The sequence below is a fragment of the Ips typographus genome, linkage group LG2, assembly GCF_016097725.1.
Source record: "Ips typographus isolate SLU linkage group LG2, UJ_Ityp_2.0, whole genome shotgun sequence".
NCBI lineage: Eukaryota > Metazoa > Arthropoda > Insecta > Coleoptera > Curculionidae > Ips > Ips typographus.
This window is the reverse complement of record NC_138423.1, coordinates 4,239,640-4,262,034: the sequence shown is the minus strand read 5'-3', so window position 1 is coordinate 4,262,034 and position 22,395 is coordinate 4,239,640. Positions and strand designations below refer to the sequence as shown.

At 31.0% G+C, this 22,395-nt stretch overlaps 1 protein-coding gene across 3 annotated transcripts in view; it reads left to right on the top strand.

The window, feature by feature from the left end:
* Positions 1–4,076: 4,076 nt before the first annotated feature.
* Hr38 (Hormone receptor-like in 38) overlaps positions 4,077–22,395 on the top strand; it is a 181,436-nt gene continuing 163,117 nt past the window's right edge. For all 3 annotated transcript variants that reach the window (XR_014176917.1, XM_081972129.1, XM_081972127.1), the window contains exon 1: positions 4,077–4,897. Coding sequence is in view for 2 of the 3 variants with exons in the window: in XM_081972129.1 (XP_081828255.1) it covers positions 4,744–4,897 (154 nt within the window). In the remaining variant the exon portion in view is untranslated. The remainder of the gene's footprint in view (positions 4,898–22,395) is intronic.

The window sequence follows — 22,395 nt, the reverse complement described above, 5'->3', positions numbered from 1 at the left end:
ATATGTTCGGTCCATGATATCCTCATCCTTCTTCGATAGAGTCGCATTTCGAAGGCTTCTATTTTCTTGGATGTGCTTTCAAGAAATATTTGAATAATAATGTGGAGCAATTACTCATGGGCAAAATACTCCAGATTTCTTCTCTTTATGGTGTTAAGTACCTGTTTTTGTTTGATGTGCTTAACATCTGCAGCTTCAAAAAAGCAGAAATCTACGGGGGTTTCCACTGTTTCAAATATGTTGAACTTCTCAAAATATTTGTATTTCTTAGACGAATATTTTAGATTAATTATAAAAATATATATATAATTATAAATTAATATAAATCTACAAATATAGTAAGTTTTACACAAAATTTGGTCTTTTTGAAGATATAATATAGTGTGTCCAGGATAAGAAGGGCCACTATGGGGATCTTGAAAATGGTTAGAGATACAGATTTGATTAAATGGGAGAAAAGTTGCGTAATCATGGCCTTAAGTGACATTCAGAAAACATCGACTTTTCTTTCGGTTTTTGAGATATTGTGAAAAAAGTGAATTTATTGGTTTTACGTTTTATTACACAGCAACTTTTAATGCGCTTTTAAGTGGCATTATCAGTTTTTCCTTCCGACGTTTTGTTTTTGCGAAACGAAAAGTTTATTTCGAATTCAATAATGACCAATAAACTTAACTTTTTTTTGTTTTTACTTTTGGAATTGGAAAAAACTGTTTTTTTTTCTTATTTTTAAGTATAAATTAATAACAATCATCTAAATAACCTAAATAATATATTACCATAAGCAATTTTTAATTTAAAAAAAATAACAAAAAATAATTTTTATATTCGTAATAGGATTTTTCTTTATTAAGCTCAAAAAACAGAGTAAAACGCATTTAAACCATAAAGTGTCATACATCATTGAATTTGGAATTAATATGGCTTTCAGAATCTGATATTAAAAACCAATGACCGCGTTTAAAAAAATTAGGTTGATGATGGTTTCACAAAGACGAAACGTCGGAATAAAAAACTGATAATGCCACTTTAACCAGCTTTACAAGTTGTTGTGTAAAGGTGTCATTAGTTTTGGTCTCGGTCCATTATTAGCGTCACAAAAAAATAAAATTCAAAATCAAAAAATTAACTTTTTTCAAAATATCTCAAAAACCAAAAAATATTTCAATGTGTTTTCTAAATGTCATTTTATTAACGCCATGATTACGCATCTCTAACCGTTACCAAGATCACACTGTATATTTTATGCAAAACCTGGTCGTACATCTAAAAAAATTTTAAAAAATTTAGAATTTTTCTAAACAAAAAATGTACAAACGTAAAATTGCCTTTAACCTCACTGAACTGTAGTATTATTATACAGTAATCAAACCCAATCTGTAGTTTTTTCTCTATAACCAGAAAAAGACAGTCTTCTAAAAAAACTGCTATGAAGACAAAGAAGGCATTTTCTTGGTTTATTATCCTAAACCAAGATTTTCATATGCATTAGAATGTTAATATGATTAGAAACCGAGTAGAAAAAATACAAAAAGTCACAAAAACGAAGAAACTGAAATATTTTATTTTTTATAAGTTTTCCTTCCTTAGAATACAACTTTCGAGATATGTTTACATATCAGATTTGCAAAATTTCTTATATTTGTAATGAATAAAAAATGTGACATTGTGTCATTTGTTTTTTGCAGATTAAATATAATTTTAGTGTGTGTCATGGGTTATAAACAATGTTCTTATGTTATTTTTCCAATCATTCGTTTAATTTTGTCAGATAAAGGCTTAATAATATAAAGAAATGTTTGTGAAAGACAAAATTTGATTTTGACTTAAGTATAGAAAATCTTGAATGTCTTAATAAAATGACACAAGTGCCTTATTTGATTTATGAATACACATTTCGGGATGATCGTTTTTTCTTATAACATATGTCATCATGCAATAAGACCATCATATTCATTCACTTTTTGTGTGTATTATTATACAGGGTTTTTCAATGAAAAGTAGCCACCCTGAATATCTTCCAAAATAATTTCTCTGTTAAAAAATGCTAAGACACGTCAACAAAGATTGCAAGGGAGACATCTTTTTACGTAGGATTTGAATTTCTGCCATCAGCCCCTTTGCCGCCATAGCCACCCCCACTAAGTTTTCAAATGGCACCATACCCCGTGTGGCACATCGTTGGAAAGGGTATTTCATAAGGAATTAATTGCACTATTTTATTTGTACATTTGCTTTGAATTGAGACCAAAAAAAATAAAAAATATGTTTTGTGTTTATTTTTTGTTAACTGCAGAAATAATAGCAAATAGCGGTTATCATTTAATTAATGGCTCAAAATAACCTCCGTTAACTTCCATACAATAATACAAGCGACTTTGGAGGGGTTCGCGAACATTTGTGAGGACTTGCGGTGTCAGTTGTCGGCATTCATGTATTATTCTCTGCCTACGGTCTGCAATATTGGCCGGCTGTGTTACATAGACTTTAGATTTTAAATGCCCCCATAGAAAAAAGTCCAACGGAATGAGGTCGGGTGATCTCGTAGGCCATTCCATGGGACCACGTCTACTAATCTATCTTCCAGGAAATCGATTGTTCAGATATTCTCGAACGGGAAGTGAATAGTGTGGAGGTGCACCGTCTTGTTGGAAAATTAGTTGATTTTCAAATAAATTTTCATCATTTTCTAGTAGCTCTGTTATGGTCGGATCAACAGTGGTGTCAAAAAGCTCAAGATAAGTAGCGCCATTCAAATTACCGTCAATAAAAAACGGACCAACGATGTGGTCTCCTAAAATATCTGCCCAAACATTAAGTTTTATTGGATATTGGGTATGGGTTTCTCTAAACCAATGTGGATTCGTGTCTGACCAATACCTACAGTTATGCCTGTTCACTTCTCCATTCAAAAAAAACATACACTCATCACTGAAGCAAATATTGTACAACAAGTTCACGTTGTTTGTCAGATTAGTAGACATAATTTCACAAAATTGTAGTCTTCTATCATAGTCATCTTCGTTTAATTCCTGAACTAATTTTACCTTGTATGGATGAAAATTGTGTTTTTTTAAAACTCTCCATACACTGCTTGTCGAAACACCCGATGCATGGGAAATTTGATTTAAAGACTGATTATTATCCATTGCAACGTGTCCCAAAACAGCAACTTCAATTAGTTAATTAATAATTTGTCTTTCAGGTTGATGTTTTTTGTTTGTCACTGAACCAGTTTCCATGAATTTTTGCATCAACTTTAAGACATACTGATGACCAATTAATTTATCTGGATGGATTGCATTGAAAGTTATATTTGAAATAAGTTGACCGACTGAGGCAAAAACATGGAATGGAAAACAGGTATTCGGTAGTGTTATCAGCAGTTTGACCAAAATAACAAAAAAATGTTTTTATTTTTTTTGGTCTCAATTTCAAAGCAAATGTACAAATAAAACAGTGCAATTAGTTCCTTATGAAATACCCTTTCCAACGATGTGCCACACAGAGTATAGTGCCATTTGAAAACTTAGTGGGGGTGGCTATGGCGGCAAAGGGGCTGATGGCATAAATTCAAATCCTACGTAAAAAGAAGTCCCCCTTGCAATTTTTGTTGACGTGTCTTAGCATTTTTTAACAGAGAAATTATTTTGGAAAATATTCAAGGTGGCTACTTTTCATTGAAAAACCCTGTATATTTGGCCATTAATTGTATTTTGATACGTAAAATAATAGAAAATCAACACTTCTTAATTAACTTTTCTTAGATTTCTAGATTTAACTGCGTCATTACATTAAGAAGTAAGCACATGTTGCATCCATTTTTCGACAAGAACAAGTGGGATCCAAACTCTTGGGGAACGTCAAGTGTTACACCTGGTCCAGGTTTGGTGCAATCACCCGAAGGGATCGATCGACGCCGTTCCAGGTTTCGGGCGTCGAGTGAACAAACCCTGCACGGCGTCGCTGCACTATGACGTCACGGAAAACGAGTGACGTCACACGTCGCCGCGACGCGTTACCTCGCCGTTTATAATGAACGGAAAGTTGTGGCAGGGGAACAAAGTGCCGGCAGATCGAACAGAGATCGGTCGCTTACTGCCGGACTGAAACGGGTCGACCGCGAAATTGTCCGCGATTTCGAAAAGAAAGAGAAATTTTTGGTGTTGATGACTGAAATAAAACGGTTTTTTTTTTACTTCGGGGTGGTTTTTGGAATTTTCGAACGGTGCACTCGGTAGAAACTATTTTTGGTTTTAGTGACTTTTACGCAAAGAGCTTCCAAATCGGAAAGTGGTTAGTGACTTTATTGTAGTGTGTAGACTAATGCAATAACAGTGCCAGATATAACATGATTTAGTGATATTGTATGAAAACCAAGTACCTGGACAAAAGCCTTCAATCACACCACTTGTTGATTCAGCCGCGGCTCTGGCAGAGAGTCGCGCTCAAAGTGCACCGTATTAATGTAGGTCAGGCTCTATCAAAAGCCGTATGAACTAGTAGAATTGCAATCTAAACGGGAGAGATTCCTGACCAAGACCGAACTTTACTGGATGTTGTTATTAACCCAGTTCGAGGTGGATTCGCCCTCTGATAGTTTGTTGGAAGCTGAAGCTTCGCCCTGTTCGCCAGGTGATTTGTAGCTGTAGCTCTGTAGCTGTTTTAGTTCCGTGGCCGCCAAATGTTATTGTCGTTTGCTGTTAATTGTTGCATGTGGCAGTAGGATGCGCCAAACGGGAGATGCGTCTACGGCCTTCCGCTTCGTTTCGTCACCCGGAGGGTTTCTTCAGGGCTGGCCGGACGCCCTGTAACGGCGCCGGTAATACAGTCACCGCCGACGCCACCGATTCAAACAATAATTCGCCAGGATACGGCTGCCATCTGCCCAATAAGTGTATGTAAATTTTTTTTGCGATCTGGTGGATGGTGCTTTCTGGGGAATTAACGCTACTTTTATTACTACTAACTTTGCGTAATTTATTGGCCGTATTTATTAAAAGAATAAGTCGGATCTATGCCCATGTAGAGAAACGCTCTGGCTTTAAGTTTTTGCTTTAAGTGTCTTTGAAATCAAAATTTTAATTTCAAATCGCTACCTGTAATAACTTACGTTTTAAACAAATTAGCATTATTTTTGTTGAATTAAGATTCTTAGGAGCAGTAGAAAAGTTTGCATATCTAACTGAAATAATCATAGGTTATATCCCGAGACGTTCAAGTTTTATCGGGTAAACTGTGCATAGGTGATTTTTTGCAAAATTTTGCTTGGAAAATGATTGAGACTAAATAATTCGACGATAAAAATTTTTTCCAAAGAATTATTTAGTCGAAACCATTTGCCTAAAAGAAAAATTTTGCAAAAAACCTACCAATGCACATTTTACGTGATAAATCGTGAACGCCGAGGGGTATATGTCAAGATTATTTCCTGAAAACTCACATTTTAGTTTATTAACAAGAAAACACCTTAGAACACAAATACTAAACTGAACGTGATGAAATTAATGATAATATTGAACTCACCCCAGCAGACGACAGATTTTCGTTCAGCCATGTATATTTTTGTTTACATTTCAGATTGACAATCAGACGTCATAATATTTTAATTTATGTAATTTTTTAATGGAAACTACGTTATAGTGATTCATTAATTGTTAATATTGAAGAAGATAACTTAAATTTTATAAGTGTCTAAATCCCGTTTCGTTTAATATCAAATTTTCTTCAAAAAACGTATTCGAAAAAGGTAGGTGGTGTTTAATCACTGTTAAATTTTAGCAGCCAGGGATTTAATCAGTATAAAACGGTTTCCATTGGTGGAACTAGAAAAGTTCTCGAAATTTGATTGGCTGCTGGTACAATGAAGGAAATAATCGGGGGTAATATCCCTAGTGCATTTAATTTTTCCGGAAAAATTCGGAAAAACGAGTTTCTAAGTAATTTGTTTTAATTTGTTTTGATTTCAAAATCCTCGTCTTCGACTCGGATGATTTTTAAAACCACTCTCGCTCATGCTATTTATTAAAACAAATTACTTAGAAACGAGTATTCCAATTTTTCCACAGGAAAAATTAGATGCACGAGGGATATTTGGTAAGATTATTTCCTGAGTTAAATAAACATTTTATTTTAATTAAAACAATAAGAACAATAATTAATAAGAACAATAACTTTCAAGCTAGAAAGGGTAACACTATTCTTTATGTTGCTGTGAGGAGTGTGAAATTTTTTCGAATTTTTTTCCGGAAAAACTGCTGACAGCTAAGTTGACAGTTGTTGACAAGTGCTTTTTCCACTTAAAATTTACATTTGTTATACTAATTCTTGATAGCGATTGGTCAAAATTGATAGGAAGGAAATAATCAGTGTAAAATTTTAGCAACTAGGGATTTATTCAGTATATAACGGCGCTCATTGGTCGAACTAGAAAGGTTCATTGAATTTTATTGGCTGCTACAATGAGGGAAATAATCATAGTTAAGATCGCTAAAAAATTACGAGAATAAACTAGGTTAGTAATCTTCATAAAATATATCATTGTTACAAACGTAACAATCGTCTGTAAGTTATCAAGTTACAATATTTTTTTAATTCCTATTTAACGTAAAACATTTCAACCGTAATGACATCGGTGGGAGCTATAAAAAATAAGACAAAAAACAATATTAAAGAAATGAAAAATATTTAAGGGAATGTACTTTGTTGCTGCTGTAAGTACATAATTTAACACATGTTCTATTGTCTAAACTTAGATTCCTACTAATCAACAATTAATATTAAATTAATTGTTAATTTAATACAGAACATCAGTAGGGTAGTGACAGTGAAGAAAATGTTAAAAAATGTACTAAATTACAAACATTATAAGGATATAAAGAATGATTGAGATAAGGAAGATGAAACACTTTGATCCAGATTTCAAATCAAAATAATTTTTCTCGATATTTAAACATTGTTATACAAGGTGTTTCCAAAAGGTCTGTACAAAATTCTGACATCAAAATAAGCCGATTTAAAGCTTACTGACCTTTGTCCGAAATTGCTCAGTTTTCGTGATACAGGATGGTAAAGTTAAAAAATAAATAGCTATTTATGTAACCAGTTACAAAAAGTTCGATTTTGTGTAACGAATGAACGTTTGTAGAGCGAACGCAGCGAGGTCCTACAATTTGGGTGAGTTACACAATAAGACATTTTCGAAAGTGTTGCATACATAATTTTTTCTAATTTTGACCAAAAAGCTGTGAAAACCATCTTTTAAAGTGATTTAACACAAATATTCACTTTCATAGCACCTTGTATAAACTGTGACAACGACATGATATGATGGATGTCGCCCATATGTTTCTACGGAAATGCATAAAAACAGGGAGTGATGAAATGAACTTTTCATAACTAGTTACATAAAGTGATACATTTCGTAACTTTACGAAAAGTAAAACGTTTTGTCACTCTAATCAGTTTTGAAAAGTGTCACTTTATATGCCAAAATTAGAAAAAATTTATTTTTTTACAAACATTAAGTATATTTTGTATCGTATTCAGGAAGTCAGGGGTTTTTTGAGATACGAAACCCGAATTGAAATGGCGCTTTACAGTGTATTTCTGACGGTTTTAGGTGACCGTACATTTTTTATCGGTGTCGATTTCTTTTAAGAAAATGATGTTTTAAACTTTTTAAAGCAAAAAAAATACTCTTGCTAAGAATTGCTAATGTAAACCGGTATGGAGTTATTTCGGTTTTTAGTGTTCGATACAGTACCGAAACATCACTGTCACCTGAAATTTGTTCTAATTGTAAGTGTCCAAATTCGAGTTTTGCATCAAATCTCAAATAACTCCCGGCTATCAGATTCAAAAGTGCTTTAAAATGTACAATAAATTGAAAAAAAATAGATTTTTATTTTTTAACTTTACTATATCTCGAAAACGGAGCAATTTTGGACTAGGGTAAGTTGCCTTAAAGCGGCTTATTTTAATGTCAGAAATTTGTCATAGGATTTTGTAGAGTCCTTTTAGAGACACACATTTTAGTTATCAGTTTAGTCGGCAGTATGTGGTAGGGAATCAAATAAGGAATAACCGTTTTTAAAGAACTCGATAACAACTTTAGTATAATAATCAAGTTAAGCTACACCTTTTTGATCTGTAAACTAGAAAAATAAAATGCTGTATTTTCAAGCTTTTCCTGGTCAAACTCAACCCGCTTTTCCTCGGTCACTAGAACTGAAAACTCGTCGGACTTTGCGTAGGGATGACTAGTTTTTCGGTTGATTGTGAAAATGAAAAGCTGTGAATGAGTTTCGGTTACTTTTGCAAAAAGCTCACTCTATCAAAGTTAACCGAATACTCTTAAAGCAAACGATCTACCTGGTAAATTAATGCAAAGTTTACAACTTAAATTCGGCTTCTCATAAACACAACTACTTTACAGGTTTCGTAAAGGAACAGCTCATTTTATCTGGAAATTTATCCGTTTAATTCCAATACCTAGACTTGCCACAAAGAACAAACAATCTTGAAAGGAACCGTTTTATACCAAAAAACATCTTTTAAGCACTTTTCAGCGTAGAAATTAAAATTTGGATTAACAACGTTCAGATTAAGTATTTCTGTTTGCATAATGTGATGTGTCACGGTTTGACAGTGCAACGGAGTAATTCTAAAACTAAACGTATTTTACGTAAAAAGTGCTTTAATAAGTAAGTTTAATAAGGTATTATTATCAAAAGAGAAAAAGAAACGCTTTTGCGTAAGCTGCTTATATGACTCTAATAAGTGACTGGTGAGTGAATTTAATGGCAGTAGAGCATATAACTAGTAATATTTTTGAGATTGTTTACTATACTTTTGTAGATAGTGTACAAAATTAACTATACAAAATCCTGTACGACATTTTCCTGGGGTGAAAACAAATAATAAATAATATCTAAAGAAAATTTTATAGGTAGTGAGTTTTTGAGAAATCAGAACATTTGTTTTAATTTTCAATGCATCTTTCAGAGGACGCTAGATTTCTGTAACTGAGCAGAACTTTTGGATTTTTCAGTTCAGAAACTATGTATGACTAAATTTGTATCTTTTCTAAATTTTTAGTGAAGTAACTACTGTTCGTTTACCTCAAAAACTTTAAAATCGCAGAGTCAACTCATAAATCAGACAGATTTTTTTTTCATGCATTACTTACCATTGGGATCCCGGAAACTAGAAGAGATACGAAAAAACTTAAATTAAAACTGAACCAAATGCCGTTTTAAAATTTAAGATTTTCCAATTACTTCTGAAGATATCCGAAAAAAACTGAAATTTTGATTTTTTCTATTTTTATTTATTTCTAGCCTTATTTGCAGAGATATCCCAAAACCAAAAAAACATTTTCTTTACCACTTGTTATCAGCTATACAATGACAGTCATCATCAACTTTCTTTTTTGTTATGGACGCCATATTGGATTTTTACACCATCAAATACAGCATTTTATTCTGAATTCAGTGATGTACGACAACAACTTATGACTTGCTTTATAAATGACAAATTAATTCAGTAAAAATTAATTTGGCATTAGCTGACTTTGAATACCATCAAAAATGCCCTAATTTTAAAGTCAATGACAAAATGACGGCAGTTACAGCGAAACGGACAGCAGATTCATGTTCTCCATGTCAAAATTAGTTAAAAATGGCCCCTTGACATGTCTAAATCCAATATGGCCGCGGTCAGTATAGTAGGCCAAGAAAACCATTCATTTGAAGAAAATGTCGGTGCATTTTTCCAAAAATGAATTGATTAGAATGTCGCCCATAAGAAAAAAGAAAGTTGATGATACAAATACGAAACCGTCATCGTATAAATGATAAAAAGTGGCAATAAAAATGTTTTTTCGGTTTTAGGATCTCTTCAAATAAGATTAGAAATAAATAAAAACAAAAATCAAAATTTCAGTATTTTTCGGATATCTTCGGAAGTACTAGAAAAATCGAAATTTTTAAAACGGTATTCGGTTTCACTTTAAATTGAGCAGCTTTGCCACAATTTAAATTTTCTCGTATCCCTTCGAGATCTCTTCACACCCCAGAGGGTCGAATTTGAATTACCCTGTATAAATAACGACACATCAAATAGAGAGTTCTTTTGACCGTATTTCCGTTATTTTTTTTACGTTGTCTGTCAAAAATTCGTTTGTTAAAGACATTAGCGTTAACGTATCACAGTTATCACGGTATTTAAGGACAGTTACCGGAATGAATATCGTAACGAAAAGTTACGGAAAAGTTGTCAAAAGTTAGTTTGTTTCTTGTTTAAGGATAACGTTTAATTTGTGTTTATTTTTTTTGTGCTCTTATTATTGCTCACTTTGGCTTATACAATATTTGTTAGTCTTCATAATCTCTATGACTTTATTCAAATTTATTAGCAAAATATACAATAAAAATTAGAAGTAGTCAATAATCTCTCAGTGGAGATATAAAAAATACAAAATGAAGAAAGCATATAGAAATTGCTAATTTAAAAATGAAAAAGTCTGGCGTTATAAAATGCCATATAAATATTGGTACAAGAATCCAAAATAAAAAAATAAAAAAACAAAAAACACTGTTATTTTTTAACATTTAATACATGAATCGAAATGAAGTACTAGAAGCTAAAAAATAAAATAAATTAAACAATCAGCCATTAGAAAAATGGTTTGTTTGTTACAAAAAGAGAAAAAACTCTAAAATTCGAATCCGATGTTTAAGACAATATAACGTTTTCGCTAATCAAAAGAACTTACTTACCAAATATCTGTTAAGTTTATTGTAGTTTTGGTATTCATATTTAAGGCGGGATTTCAAACTGTAAATTGCTACTTGTTTAAAAGTACCGTAATATAAAAAAATTCTGAACGATTTCAATTCGGTGACTTTAGTGGCCACTGAAATGTGATCCTCTTCTACCAATTTGATTCTGTTGTCACAACATGTTAAGCTTCTTAAAATTGTATTTACCTTAAGCAGCTTTCAGATGTTGACGTTTTGGCCTCGGTTATGCCATTTTTAAATCAGTTCTAGAGTAGATTTTTAGAAAAAATTATAGTATAGCATAAATTGACAAATCGAGTTAATCGATCTGGACACTAAACTGAAAAATCATGGTGCATTAAAAATACAATAAATAAAACTTATATATTTTATAATCATATTCTTCTACTGGAACGCACATTTCACATTAGGTTTTTTAAACTGCTTAAGAATAATTAATACAAATTGGTTATTTACTGCAGTAGAACCACGATGGAACTGGTAAAGCAACTTTTAAAATGGACGAGTTCCCAGCAAATCCAGCGATATGTAAGTAGAAAAAGTTCCACCATTAGCCATTTGATGCTAATTCTGCTCTTCAGACTTATTTATAGCCAATGAGTGGTTTTTAGCTGCTATAAAGGTCTTAAAATATATAGGATTATTGGTAATGTATGTGTGAAAATAGACACATTTTGAAGGAATTTTTAATAATCATAAATAATATTAAAATTGATTGAACTCTCTGTGATAACATGATTGCATAGGCAAGCAACCCCTCTACTTGTCTTAACTTTTATTTTAGACTATTTAAATTTCATATTGTCATTCCAAGTAGCTTTATTCATTCATATTATTAGAATATCATTGAATACAGCTTGTTTACTTCTTAATTTTCAGTATTTTACTGGTTTTGTGCGTATTTTTGCCAGCTTTCTCCAACTCAAATTTAGCTCGAACATATTATACAATTCTTTGTGGTTTAATTTCATCTATGCCATTCAAACTAAAACCAGTAATTTTAAATTATCTCGTGCTTCTAGCATGTTATTAATATAAAATATGGGGATATTACTACCAAATTCATGGTCACAAAACACAGATTTTTAATGATGATTTTAAACTACATAAAGTCAGATCTTGACCACAGACGTGGAGTAGATTAAACCGAAGACGAGAAACCCAAAACTTGATACGTTTAGCATAATTTTATTCGTCTGCCGCTGATTTTAGTGCCATAACATCGTCCTTGTAATAATTCTTCTCTTAATTAATGACTCGAGATAACTTAGTTTTCTCCTAATTTTCAACTGCGCCAACCTTGGGACGAATCGTAAATTTGTAACGATTTTTTTCGGCATTTTGACTAATGTGGTGAAATAAATCCTGAATTAATATTGTATTGAGATCATGGCTTTAGATTTTCATTTCTTTTAATTGCTTTTTAGATTTATAATGTCTCATTACTATTAATCTTTTAGATTGGTTGCTTTATGGTGCTAAACCAACGCCTTAATTCGTGAGCAGGGCTCTGGCCATTAAAGAACACGTATAATGTCTTGATTAGAGTAAGAATTTGAAAAATGCTATTAATTATCCATTTTTGACTTTACGGTGTAATGTTTATGTTGTTCCATTTACAAAATCTCAGTTTTAATCACCGATTGCTTTTACTTTAAGTAAATTCAAGTCTGGATAAACAAAATATGTTTTGGTTGCATAACTTATTATGGTCGTGAGAACCTTTTTATACAGAGTTAGCCACCCAATCAAGTTTGAAGTAAATTTGATTGGAAATTTTGCAGCTTTAAACATAAAAATGTGAAAATATCAAGTCAATTTTCATATCTGAAATGTCAATTCTATCAAATTATCTTTCAAGTTTCAAATGTCAAAACATGAAAAATGCCTTTTGGTTCAAGTTTTCAAGTCAATTATCTAGCTTGAAACAATACAATATACAAATGCTCTATTTGGTCAAAATATCAAGTCAATTTTCATATCTGAAATGTGAATTCTATGAAATTATCAAGTCATGCAAGTTTCAAATGTTAAAACATAAAAAATGCCTTTTGGTTCAAGTTTTCAAGTCAATTATCCAGCTTGAAACAATAAAATATAAAAATTCTCTATTTGGTCAAAATATCAAGTCAATTTTCATATCTGAAATGTGAATTCTATGAAATTATCAAGTCATGCAAGTTTCAAATGTCAAAACATGAAAAATGCCTTTTGGTTCAAGTTTTCAAGTCAATTATCTAGCTTGAAACAATACAATATACAAATGCTCTATTTGGTCAAAATATCAAGTCAATTTTCATATCTGAAATGTGAATTCTATGAAATTATCAAGTCATGCAAGTTTCAAATGTCAAAACATAAAAAATGCCTTTTGGTTCAAGTTTTCAAGTTAATTATCCAGCTTGAAACAATAAAATATAAAAATTCTCTATTTGGTCAAAATATCAAGTCAATTTTCATATCTAAAATGTGAATTCTATGAAATTATCAAGTCATGCAAGTTTCAAATGTCAAAACATAAAAAATGCCTTTTGGTTCAAGTTTTCAAGTGAATTATCCAGCTTGAAACAATAAAATATAAAAATTCTCTATTTGGTCAAAATATCAAGTCAATTTTCATATCTGAAATGTGAATTCTATGAAATTATCAAGTCATGCAAGTTTCAAATGTCAAAACATGAAAAATGCCTTTTGGTTCAAGTTTTCAAGTCAATTATCCAGCTTGAAACAATAAAATATAAAAATTTTCTATTTGGTCAAAATATCAAGTCAATTTTCATATCTGAAATGTGAATTCTATGAAATTATCAAGTCATGCAAGTTTCAAATGTCAAAACATGAAAAATGCCTTTTGGTTCAAGTTTTCAAGTCAATTATCCAGCTTGAAACAATAAAATATAAAAATTCTCTATTTGGTCAAAATATCAAGTCAATTTTCATATCTGAAATGTGAATTCTATGAAATTATCAAGTCATGCAAGTTTCAAATGTCAAAACATGAAAAATGCCTTTTGGTTCAAGTTTTCAAGTCAATTATCCAGCTTGAAACAATAAAATATAAAAATTCTCTATTTGGTCAAAATATCAAGTCAATTTTCATATCTGAAATGTGAATTCTATGAAATTATCAAGTCATGCAAGTTTCAAATGTCAAAACATGAAAAATGCCTTTTGGTTCAAGTTTTCAAGTCAATTATCCAGCTTGAAACAATAAAATATAAAAATTCTCTATTTGGTCAAAATATCAAGTCAATTTTCATATCTGAAATGTGAATTCTATGAAATTATCAAGTCATGCAAGTTTCAAATGTCAAAACATGAAAAATGCCTTTTGGTTCAAGTTTTCAAGTCAATTCTCCAGCTTCAAACAATAAAATATAAAAATTCTCTATTTGGTCAAAATATCAAGTCAATTTTCATATCTAAAATGTGAATTCTATGAAATTATCAAGTCATGCAAGTTTCAAATGTCAAAACATGAAAAATGCCTTTTGGTTCAAGTTTTCAAGTCAATTATCCAGCTTGAAACAATAAAATATAAAAAATCTCTATTTGGTCAAAATATCAAGTCAATTTTCATATCTAAAATGTGAATTCTATGAAATTATCAAGTCATGCAAGTTTCAAATGTCAAAACATAAAAAATGCCTTTTGGTTCAAGTTTTCAAGTCAATTATCCAGCTTGAAACAATAAAATATAAAAATTCTCTATTTGGTCAAAATATCAAGTCAATTTTCATATCTGAAATGTGAATTCTATGAAATTATCAAGTCATGCAAGTTTCAAATGTCAAAACATGAAAAATGCCTTTTGGTTCAAGTTTTCAAGTCAATTATCCAGCTTGAAACAATAAAATATAAAAATTCTCTATTTGGTCAAAATATCAAGTCAATTTTCATATCTGAAATGTGAATTCTATGAAATTATCAAGTCATGCAAGTTTCAAATGTCAAAACATAAAAAATGCCTTTTGGTTCAAGTTTTCAAGTCAATTATCCAGCTTGAAACAATAAAATATAAAAATTATCTATTTGGTCAAAATATCAAGTCAATTTTCATATCTAAAATGTGAATTCTATGAAATTATCAAGTCATGCAAGTTTCAAATGTCAAAACATGAAAAATGCCTTTTGGTTCAAGTTTTCAAGTCAATTATCCAGCTTGAAACAATAAAATATAAAAATTCTCTATTTGGTCAAAATATCAAGTCAATTTTCATATCTGAAATGTGAATTCTATGAAATTATCAAGTCATGCAAGTTTCAAATGTCAAAACATGAAAAATGCCTTTTGGTTCAAGTTTTCAAGTCAATTATCCAGCTTGAAACAATAAAATATAAAAATTCTCTATTTGGTCAAAATATCAAGTCAATTTTCATATCTGAAATGTGAATTCTATGAAATTATCAAGTCATGCAAGTTTCAAATGTCAAAACATGAAAAATGCCTTTTGGTTCAAGTTTTCAAGTCAATTATCCAGCTTGAAACAATAAAATATAAAAATTCTCTATTTGGTCAAAATATCAAGTCAATTTTCATATCTGAAATGTGAATTCTATGAAATTATCAAGTCATGCAAGTTTCAAATGTCAAAACATAAAAAATGCCTTTTGGTTCAAGTTTTCAAGTCAATTATCCAGCTTGAAACAATAAAATATAAAAATTATCTATTTGGTCAAAATATCAAGTCAATTTTCATATCTAAAATGTGAATTCTATGAAATTATCAAGTCATGCAAGTTTCAAATGTCAAAACATGAAAAATGCCTTTTGGTTCAAGTTTTCAAGTCAATTATCCAGCTTGAAACAATAAAATATAAAAATTCTCTATTTGGTCAAAATATCAAGTCAATTTTCATATCTGAAATGTGAATTCTATGAAATTATCAAGTCATGCAAGTTTCAAATGTCAAAACATGAAAAATGCCTTTTGGTTCAAGTTTTCAAGTCAATTATCCAGCTTGAAACAATAAAATATAAAAATTCTCTATTTGGTCAAAATATCAAGTCAATTTTCATATCTGAAATGTGAATTCTATGAAATTATCAAGTCATGCAAGTTTCAAATGTCAAAACATAAAAAATGCCTTTTGGTTCAAGTTTTCAAGTTAATTATCCAGCTTGAAACAATAAAATATAAAAATTATCTATTTGGTCAAAATATCAAGTCAATTTTCATATCTAAAATGTGAATTCTATGAAATTATCAAGTCATGCAAGTTTCAAATGTCAAAACATGAAAAATGCCTTTTGGTTCAAGTTTTCAAGTCAATTATCCAGCTTGAAACAATAAAATATAAAAATTCTCTATTTGGTCAAAATATCAAGTCAATTTTCATATCTGAAATGTGAATTCTATGAAATTATCAAGTCATGCAAGTTTCAAATGTCAAAACATGAAAAATGCCTTTTGGTTCAAGTTTTCAAGTCAATTATCCAGCTTGAAACAATAAAATATAAAAATTCTCTATTTGGTCAAAATATCAAGTCAATTTTCATATCTGAAATGTGAATTCTATGAAATTATCAAGTCATGCAAGTTTCAAATGTCAAAACATGAAAAATGCCTTTTGGTTCAAGTTTTCAAGTCAATTCTCCAGCTTAAAACAAAAAATCTGAATATTCCCTATTTGGTCAAATTATCATTCTTTTATAAGACAGTAGTCAATATGAGATTTTAGCAATAAAAATGTAACTGCCACAAAGTTGTAGTTTGAGACCTGAGCACCCTGTAACTCGGTTATTTTTGGGAGTTCCGGAAAGTTGAATCACTCAAATTAACCGTCTTGAGCTCCTCTTTCCAATGGTGTAAAGCAAAAAATTATATCTTAAAAATTGAGTATAGGGTGGCCAAAAAATCAGAATCACTACACTTTTCATGCACCCTCTGTATAGTAACGACACTGACGGAACGTGAAACTTCCAGGAATGAGTTTAGCAGTTTTTACGAACATTTTTGCTCTCTTTCAAATTTTTCGTAACTTACACCGTTTCTGACTTTTTTCAAATCAGTTGAAATTTTGGTTTGAAATTAGAGCACCCTGTAACTCAGTTATTTTTGGGAGTTCAGGGTGGTTCAATCACTTGAAAGAACCGTTTTGAGCTCCTCTTTTCAGTGGTGTAGAGTAAAAAATTCTTAAATAATTGCATACAGGGTGACAAACATAGTGAATTAACATAGTTTTCTTGCACACCCTGTATACTGGAAGCAAAAACGGTTCTGCAAACTTACGATGTTGCGTTAAGGAGTTGATTAGCAACATTTTTGGTCTCTTGCAATTTTTTTGTAACTTTCACTGTTTTCGAGTTTTTTAGGAAAAACTAGTTTGGTGCAACAAATATTTAAATCAGTTAAAATTGTTGTTTTTGTTCAAACAGTCAGCGACAAAATCGTCAATAAAACCCACTTGGAGTGAAAAAACAAAAAGAAAAATAGAAAAACTTAATTTTTGATGATTCTCTTCAAACAACAACAAATAGCGAACATGTATCTCAATTTCTGTTTCTGAGATACTAGAGAATTTTTAGCAAATTGTATTTCTAATATAATTGACCAGGTATGCAAGAATAAATTTACCCTAAAAAATTAATAAGAAAACAACAAATTTCTGTTGGCAATAAGAATATAAAAAAAGTAATGAAAACTGAAAATGTGAATCGTAATATATCGCTAGAGCCCACTCGAGTATTAAAAACACCAACGCAAAAATCTTGCTTCTGGAAAACCAGTTGTTTCCAGTTTAGAAAAAAATATTACGCAGAACATACAAAGAGAAACCTGTGGCAAAAGGAAATAAGCAAACAGTGTTCCAAAAGTAAACCCCGATAACGAGAAGCTTAGCTCACGTGAACGTCTCAAATACAACTACGCCCTGACGTCAGGGCTTATCAATTCTGCCGATGTTTCAAAAATATCCTACCAGAATGCCTACGTGAAAATCGTTTTTCCTGGAGTCCGCGTGCTTCCGAATTTATCTCGTGACGTAGTCTCTAGAAAGGGATACACGACTAAGGGAGGCTGAGTTAGAAACGGATGTTTTCGACTCAGTGGCAGAGATATTTATATCCAAGCCAAATTTGCTGAAGGGATTTAATATCCGTTTGATTAAAAATGTAGGAGAACAATAAACAGCAAATAAAAATAAAAGTAATTAGATAAAATTGGTATTTAGTTCATCAGTGCCACGAAAATTAAGACCAATATATTAGTGAAACAAGAGAAGTTTGCCTTTAATGTGTCGGACTCAAAGATGCATGGACATCAACCAACCAATTAGGTCTGTTGATTTATCATTAATCTTTATTCGAAAGAAATCAGTCAGAAGCACTGTAGGAAACATCAACAGGAGGAAAGGTTTATTAACAATATCCAGTATGCAGACGATACCATACTTATTGCCGAAACAATAGAAGATTGACAGAGCTTGATTAAGAACGGACTCAGAATTTTGAAATGATACGTTTTCTCGGTGTTTTGCTGGAGTGGAGATGTGGGATGAGTGAAAGAAAAATATAAGTTATCAACTGGAAACATTTGAAATATGGTCTTATAGAAGTATTTTAAGAAAAAGTTTGGTAGACTTAGTAATAAATGAGAAGGTCCTGGAAAGGAATGAGAAAGGAAAAGGAAATACTGAACACAATTAAAATAAGAATGCTGTAATATCTATGGCACGTGTTGAAGGGGGAGACATATGTTGTGTTGTTGCAGAATATTATTAAGTGAAACATACAGGAAAAAAGAAGAAAAGGAAGAAGACGTATTTCCTGGTTAAATAACTTGAGAAAATACTAAATAAGGTACAACTGATGTAGTTCCATTGATTTATTCAGAGCTGCAGCATCAAAAGTAAAGAATAACCATAATGAGATCCAACCTTGTAAGAGAAGATGACACTCAAGAAAACGAAGTGCCAAAAGTGATTTTGATATTTCGTAATGCAGTCGAGTACGCAATAGTTATTTTTCTCCTCGCATTCGTCTGAGTGTGAGAGAAAACGTAGAGCTAGAAAATAACTGTCTCAACAGTTTTCTGTTTATGGAATTAATATTTAAAAAAAATAGAAAATTCTTCTTAAAAATCTTAGAATTAGTATTTAATTGCTAACCCAAAAAACTTTCTTGGAGATGCAGTATTAATTTTGTGGCGTATTCTGTGAATTTTAGGTAAATATTCCAGGGAATTTCTTTGCTTATGAATAAGTCTATGGCAGTTAGAATTAGACAAAATGGTACCAAAAGCTTTAACTTTTTTTGTAAATCACATCCAAATCGTAATTCTTTAAAAAACAGATATTATTAAGCTCAAAACTAGTATGTGGAAACATTACAGAACGAGATTTGCGATGATTATGTTGTGATATGACAGTGTAAATAAATACTATCAAAGAGGAGTATTTCTTCTTCTTTTTTTAGTGAAATTACAGTTATACAGGGTGTCTCTGAATTGGTACAAATTGTAAAGAGAGATAAGTCCATCCATTCTTTGATATACAGGATGTTCAAGTTGAAAAAATAATATCGTTTTTTTTGTAAATATCCGCAAAACCGTTTGACACTGAAAGCAACTTTTACATAAAATGCATTCTTTTTGCGTAAATTGATTGATTTTATGTAATTGATAATGTTTCCTTTGTTCTTAACTTCTACGTTACTAAAGGTTGGAGTGTTATACGACAAAAATTACTTAAGGTAATTTTTCAAAAAACCGACAGATTTTGAAGAAAATGTTATTTTAAGATACAAATCGTCTGATTTAAATAAAGCAATTCGTATTTTTCCTGTGGCGTAGAAGTTCCGCTTATGTTGAATCAGTCCTTCTTAACGTGATGGTCATAAAATGTCATTTTCCTGAAAAACTGTTCGTTTTTTTGCAAAAATAACAATCAAAATTTTTCATTTAGAATACCTCAAGGCTTTAAAAAACGTTTTTAAAACTACCACTATCTTTCCTTACAGTGTGTAAGCCCAATCCAGAAACACCCTGTATTTTGCTTAATTTATAAATAATTTGTATCAAAGTAAAGTGATATTCAAAGACTGTCTGATCTAAAAAAAAACATTTAAAAACTGTTTGTAAAAACTGAATGCAAAAAAGTAATTTTACTTTGCGTGCTCTTCAAAAATTTAAGAAAAAAAGATTAATTGTATATTTGATTTTTTAATTAAAATTGCACTTACTATTAACACAATTTGCACTTCGTTTCTCGTCTTTACAAACAGAAATTTTAATTTTATTAAACATTTTTACGAAGGCGTAGAAAGGCCACAGACGTTATTTTTTTTAAATTTCGACTTCAAACTCGGAAATTAACTAAATTCCGACTTTGAACTCGGAAATTAACTAAATTCCGACTTCGAACTCGGAAATTAACTAAATTCCGACTTCGAACTCGGAAATTAACTAAATTCCGACTTTGAACTCGGAAATTAGTTAAATTTTGAGTTCAAACTCGGAAATTAACTAAATTCCGACTTCAAACTCGGAAATTAATTAAATTCCGACTTTGAACTCGAAATTAGTTAAATTCCGAAAGAATTTAGGTAAATTCCGACTTCAAACTCTGAATTTAGTTAAATTCTGACTTTGAACTCGGAATTTAGTTAAATTCAGACTTTGAACTCGGAATTTGGTTAAATTCCGACTTCGAACTCAGAATTTACATTGTCACATTGCAAAAGCTCTTCAAACCAAATTAGACAAAATTTTTCAGTTTGGTAACATTGCAAACATTCTTCGAAGCAAATTAGTAAAATTTGTTAACTTTGGCAACATTGCTAACACACTTTAAACAAATTAGTCGGACTTGTCAGTTTGGTTACATTACAAACACTCTTCGAACCAAAATTGTAGAATTTGTTAGTTTGATAACATTGCAAGGATACTTTTGAACCAAATTACCAAATTTTGTCAGTTAGGCAACATTTCAAACACTCTTCGATCTAAATTAGGAGAGTTTGTTAATTTGGCAACATTGCAAGGAAACACACTTCAAAGAAATTAGTTGAACTTGTCAGTTTGGACAGATTGGAAACACTCTTTGATCTTAATTAGTAGATCTAAAATAGTAGAATTTGTCAGTTTGACAACATTGCAACTAAATTACGAGTTTGAAGTCGGAATTTAAGAAATAAAATGTTTGTGGCCCTTCTACGCCTTATACCTAACACATATGGAAAGCGTCTTTTTCGCCCTTAACTGAATCGGTGAGAATAAGAACACACACCACAATACAGTTTTGAGAAAACAAAAAAAAACTTTCTGACACGTTAAAATTGTTAATAACACCAGATTTTCTTGCATATATAGTTTTAATGGATAATTTTATACGTTGTTTAGTTTAGGGAAAGTAAAACTTTCCGCACTTCTTAGATTAGGTTAGGTTAAATAACTGTTTTTCTGTACTAATACGAAAAAGTTTAACTTTCCGCACTCATACGATACTCAACTTTCTGCTTTAGGTGCATGTTCTATCAGCACAAGTTTTAAACAATTTTACACACAAATGTGTTTGAAAAAGTTTACTTTCTAGCACGCAAAGCATCTTCTCGGCTGTTCAAATCGTAAATAAACCTGATTAGCTGATGAATGATATTACGGTGGCTAATTTCATGGAGAAACATTAATTTTATTAGCGTCCCGTTTTAGAAAAATCTTCAACAGCAAACACATAAAATGAAATTCTACATGTAATTACACAGAACACTGCTAATTAATTCGTAATTTACTGCTAGCAAAAGGTACGGTAACGATACAATTTATTAAGATTCTTTGGTTCGACACCTGTAGTGAAAACTTTAAAATCGAAAGCCGTTTCCTGAAGGTTATAATTGTGTTAAAGTTCTAAAAATCGTTTGTAAGTTGGTATTGGGTACGTAATTTGACCTGCTTTGCGCCAAATTATAATTTATCAAAATCAATCAATCACATTCAGTTCCAATCGAGCAAGTTCAAATCGCAAAGTCAAATTAACAAACAAATCTTTAAAAATGGCATTGTTCTCACTATTTTAGCGCATAGTGAACATAATTATTCAAATCTAATTTGGTCTTATGTTTTTTAAATCAAATGACTATAAAGCAAAAAGGAATACTGCAATATTTGACTGATTTGTTGTCCTACCACGACAATAATAATAATCGATTTTTGCATATACTCTTATAGGCTGAAATACGAGACATATTTAAATCCTATTGTAATAAGCTAAATATGATGAAAAACTAATCATTAACATCAAATGCGCAAAACTTACTTATTAGTAGTTATATTGCTCAAGTCTTTTGCTTATCTTTGAAATTTACATGCACACTCATTCAATTGCATAACAAATTTTTTACAGCTGAAACATTGTAGCAAGGATTATATACAAGTTTGCAAATTTCCGTGTGTGTAACAAAAAATATAAAAGAATCAATTGTCGATGTTGTTTAACACCTGTCCAGTAATTCGCAAGAATAGCCTTGCAGTGTATTAAAGAATTGGATTTTTTTCAATCAAGTTATAGTTTGGAGTAGAGTGAAAGTGTGTGCAGACAAATATACAAATAACTCACCAAGCAAAAAATAGTTTCAGTAAAAGTTTTCTGCGAC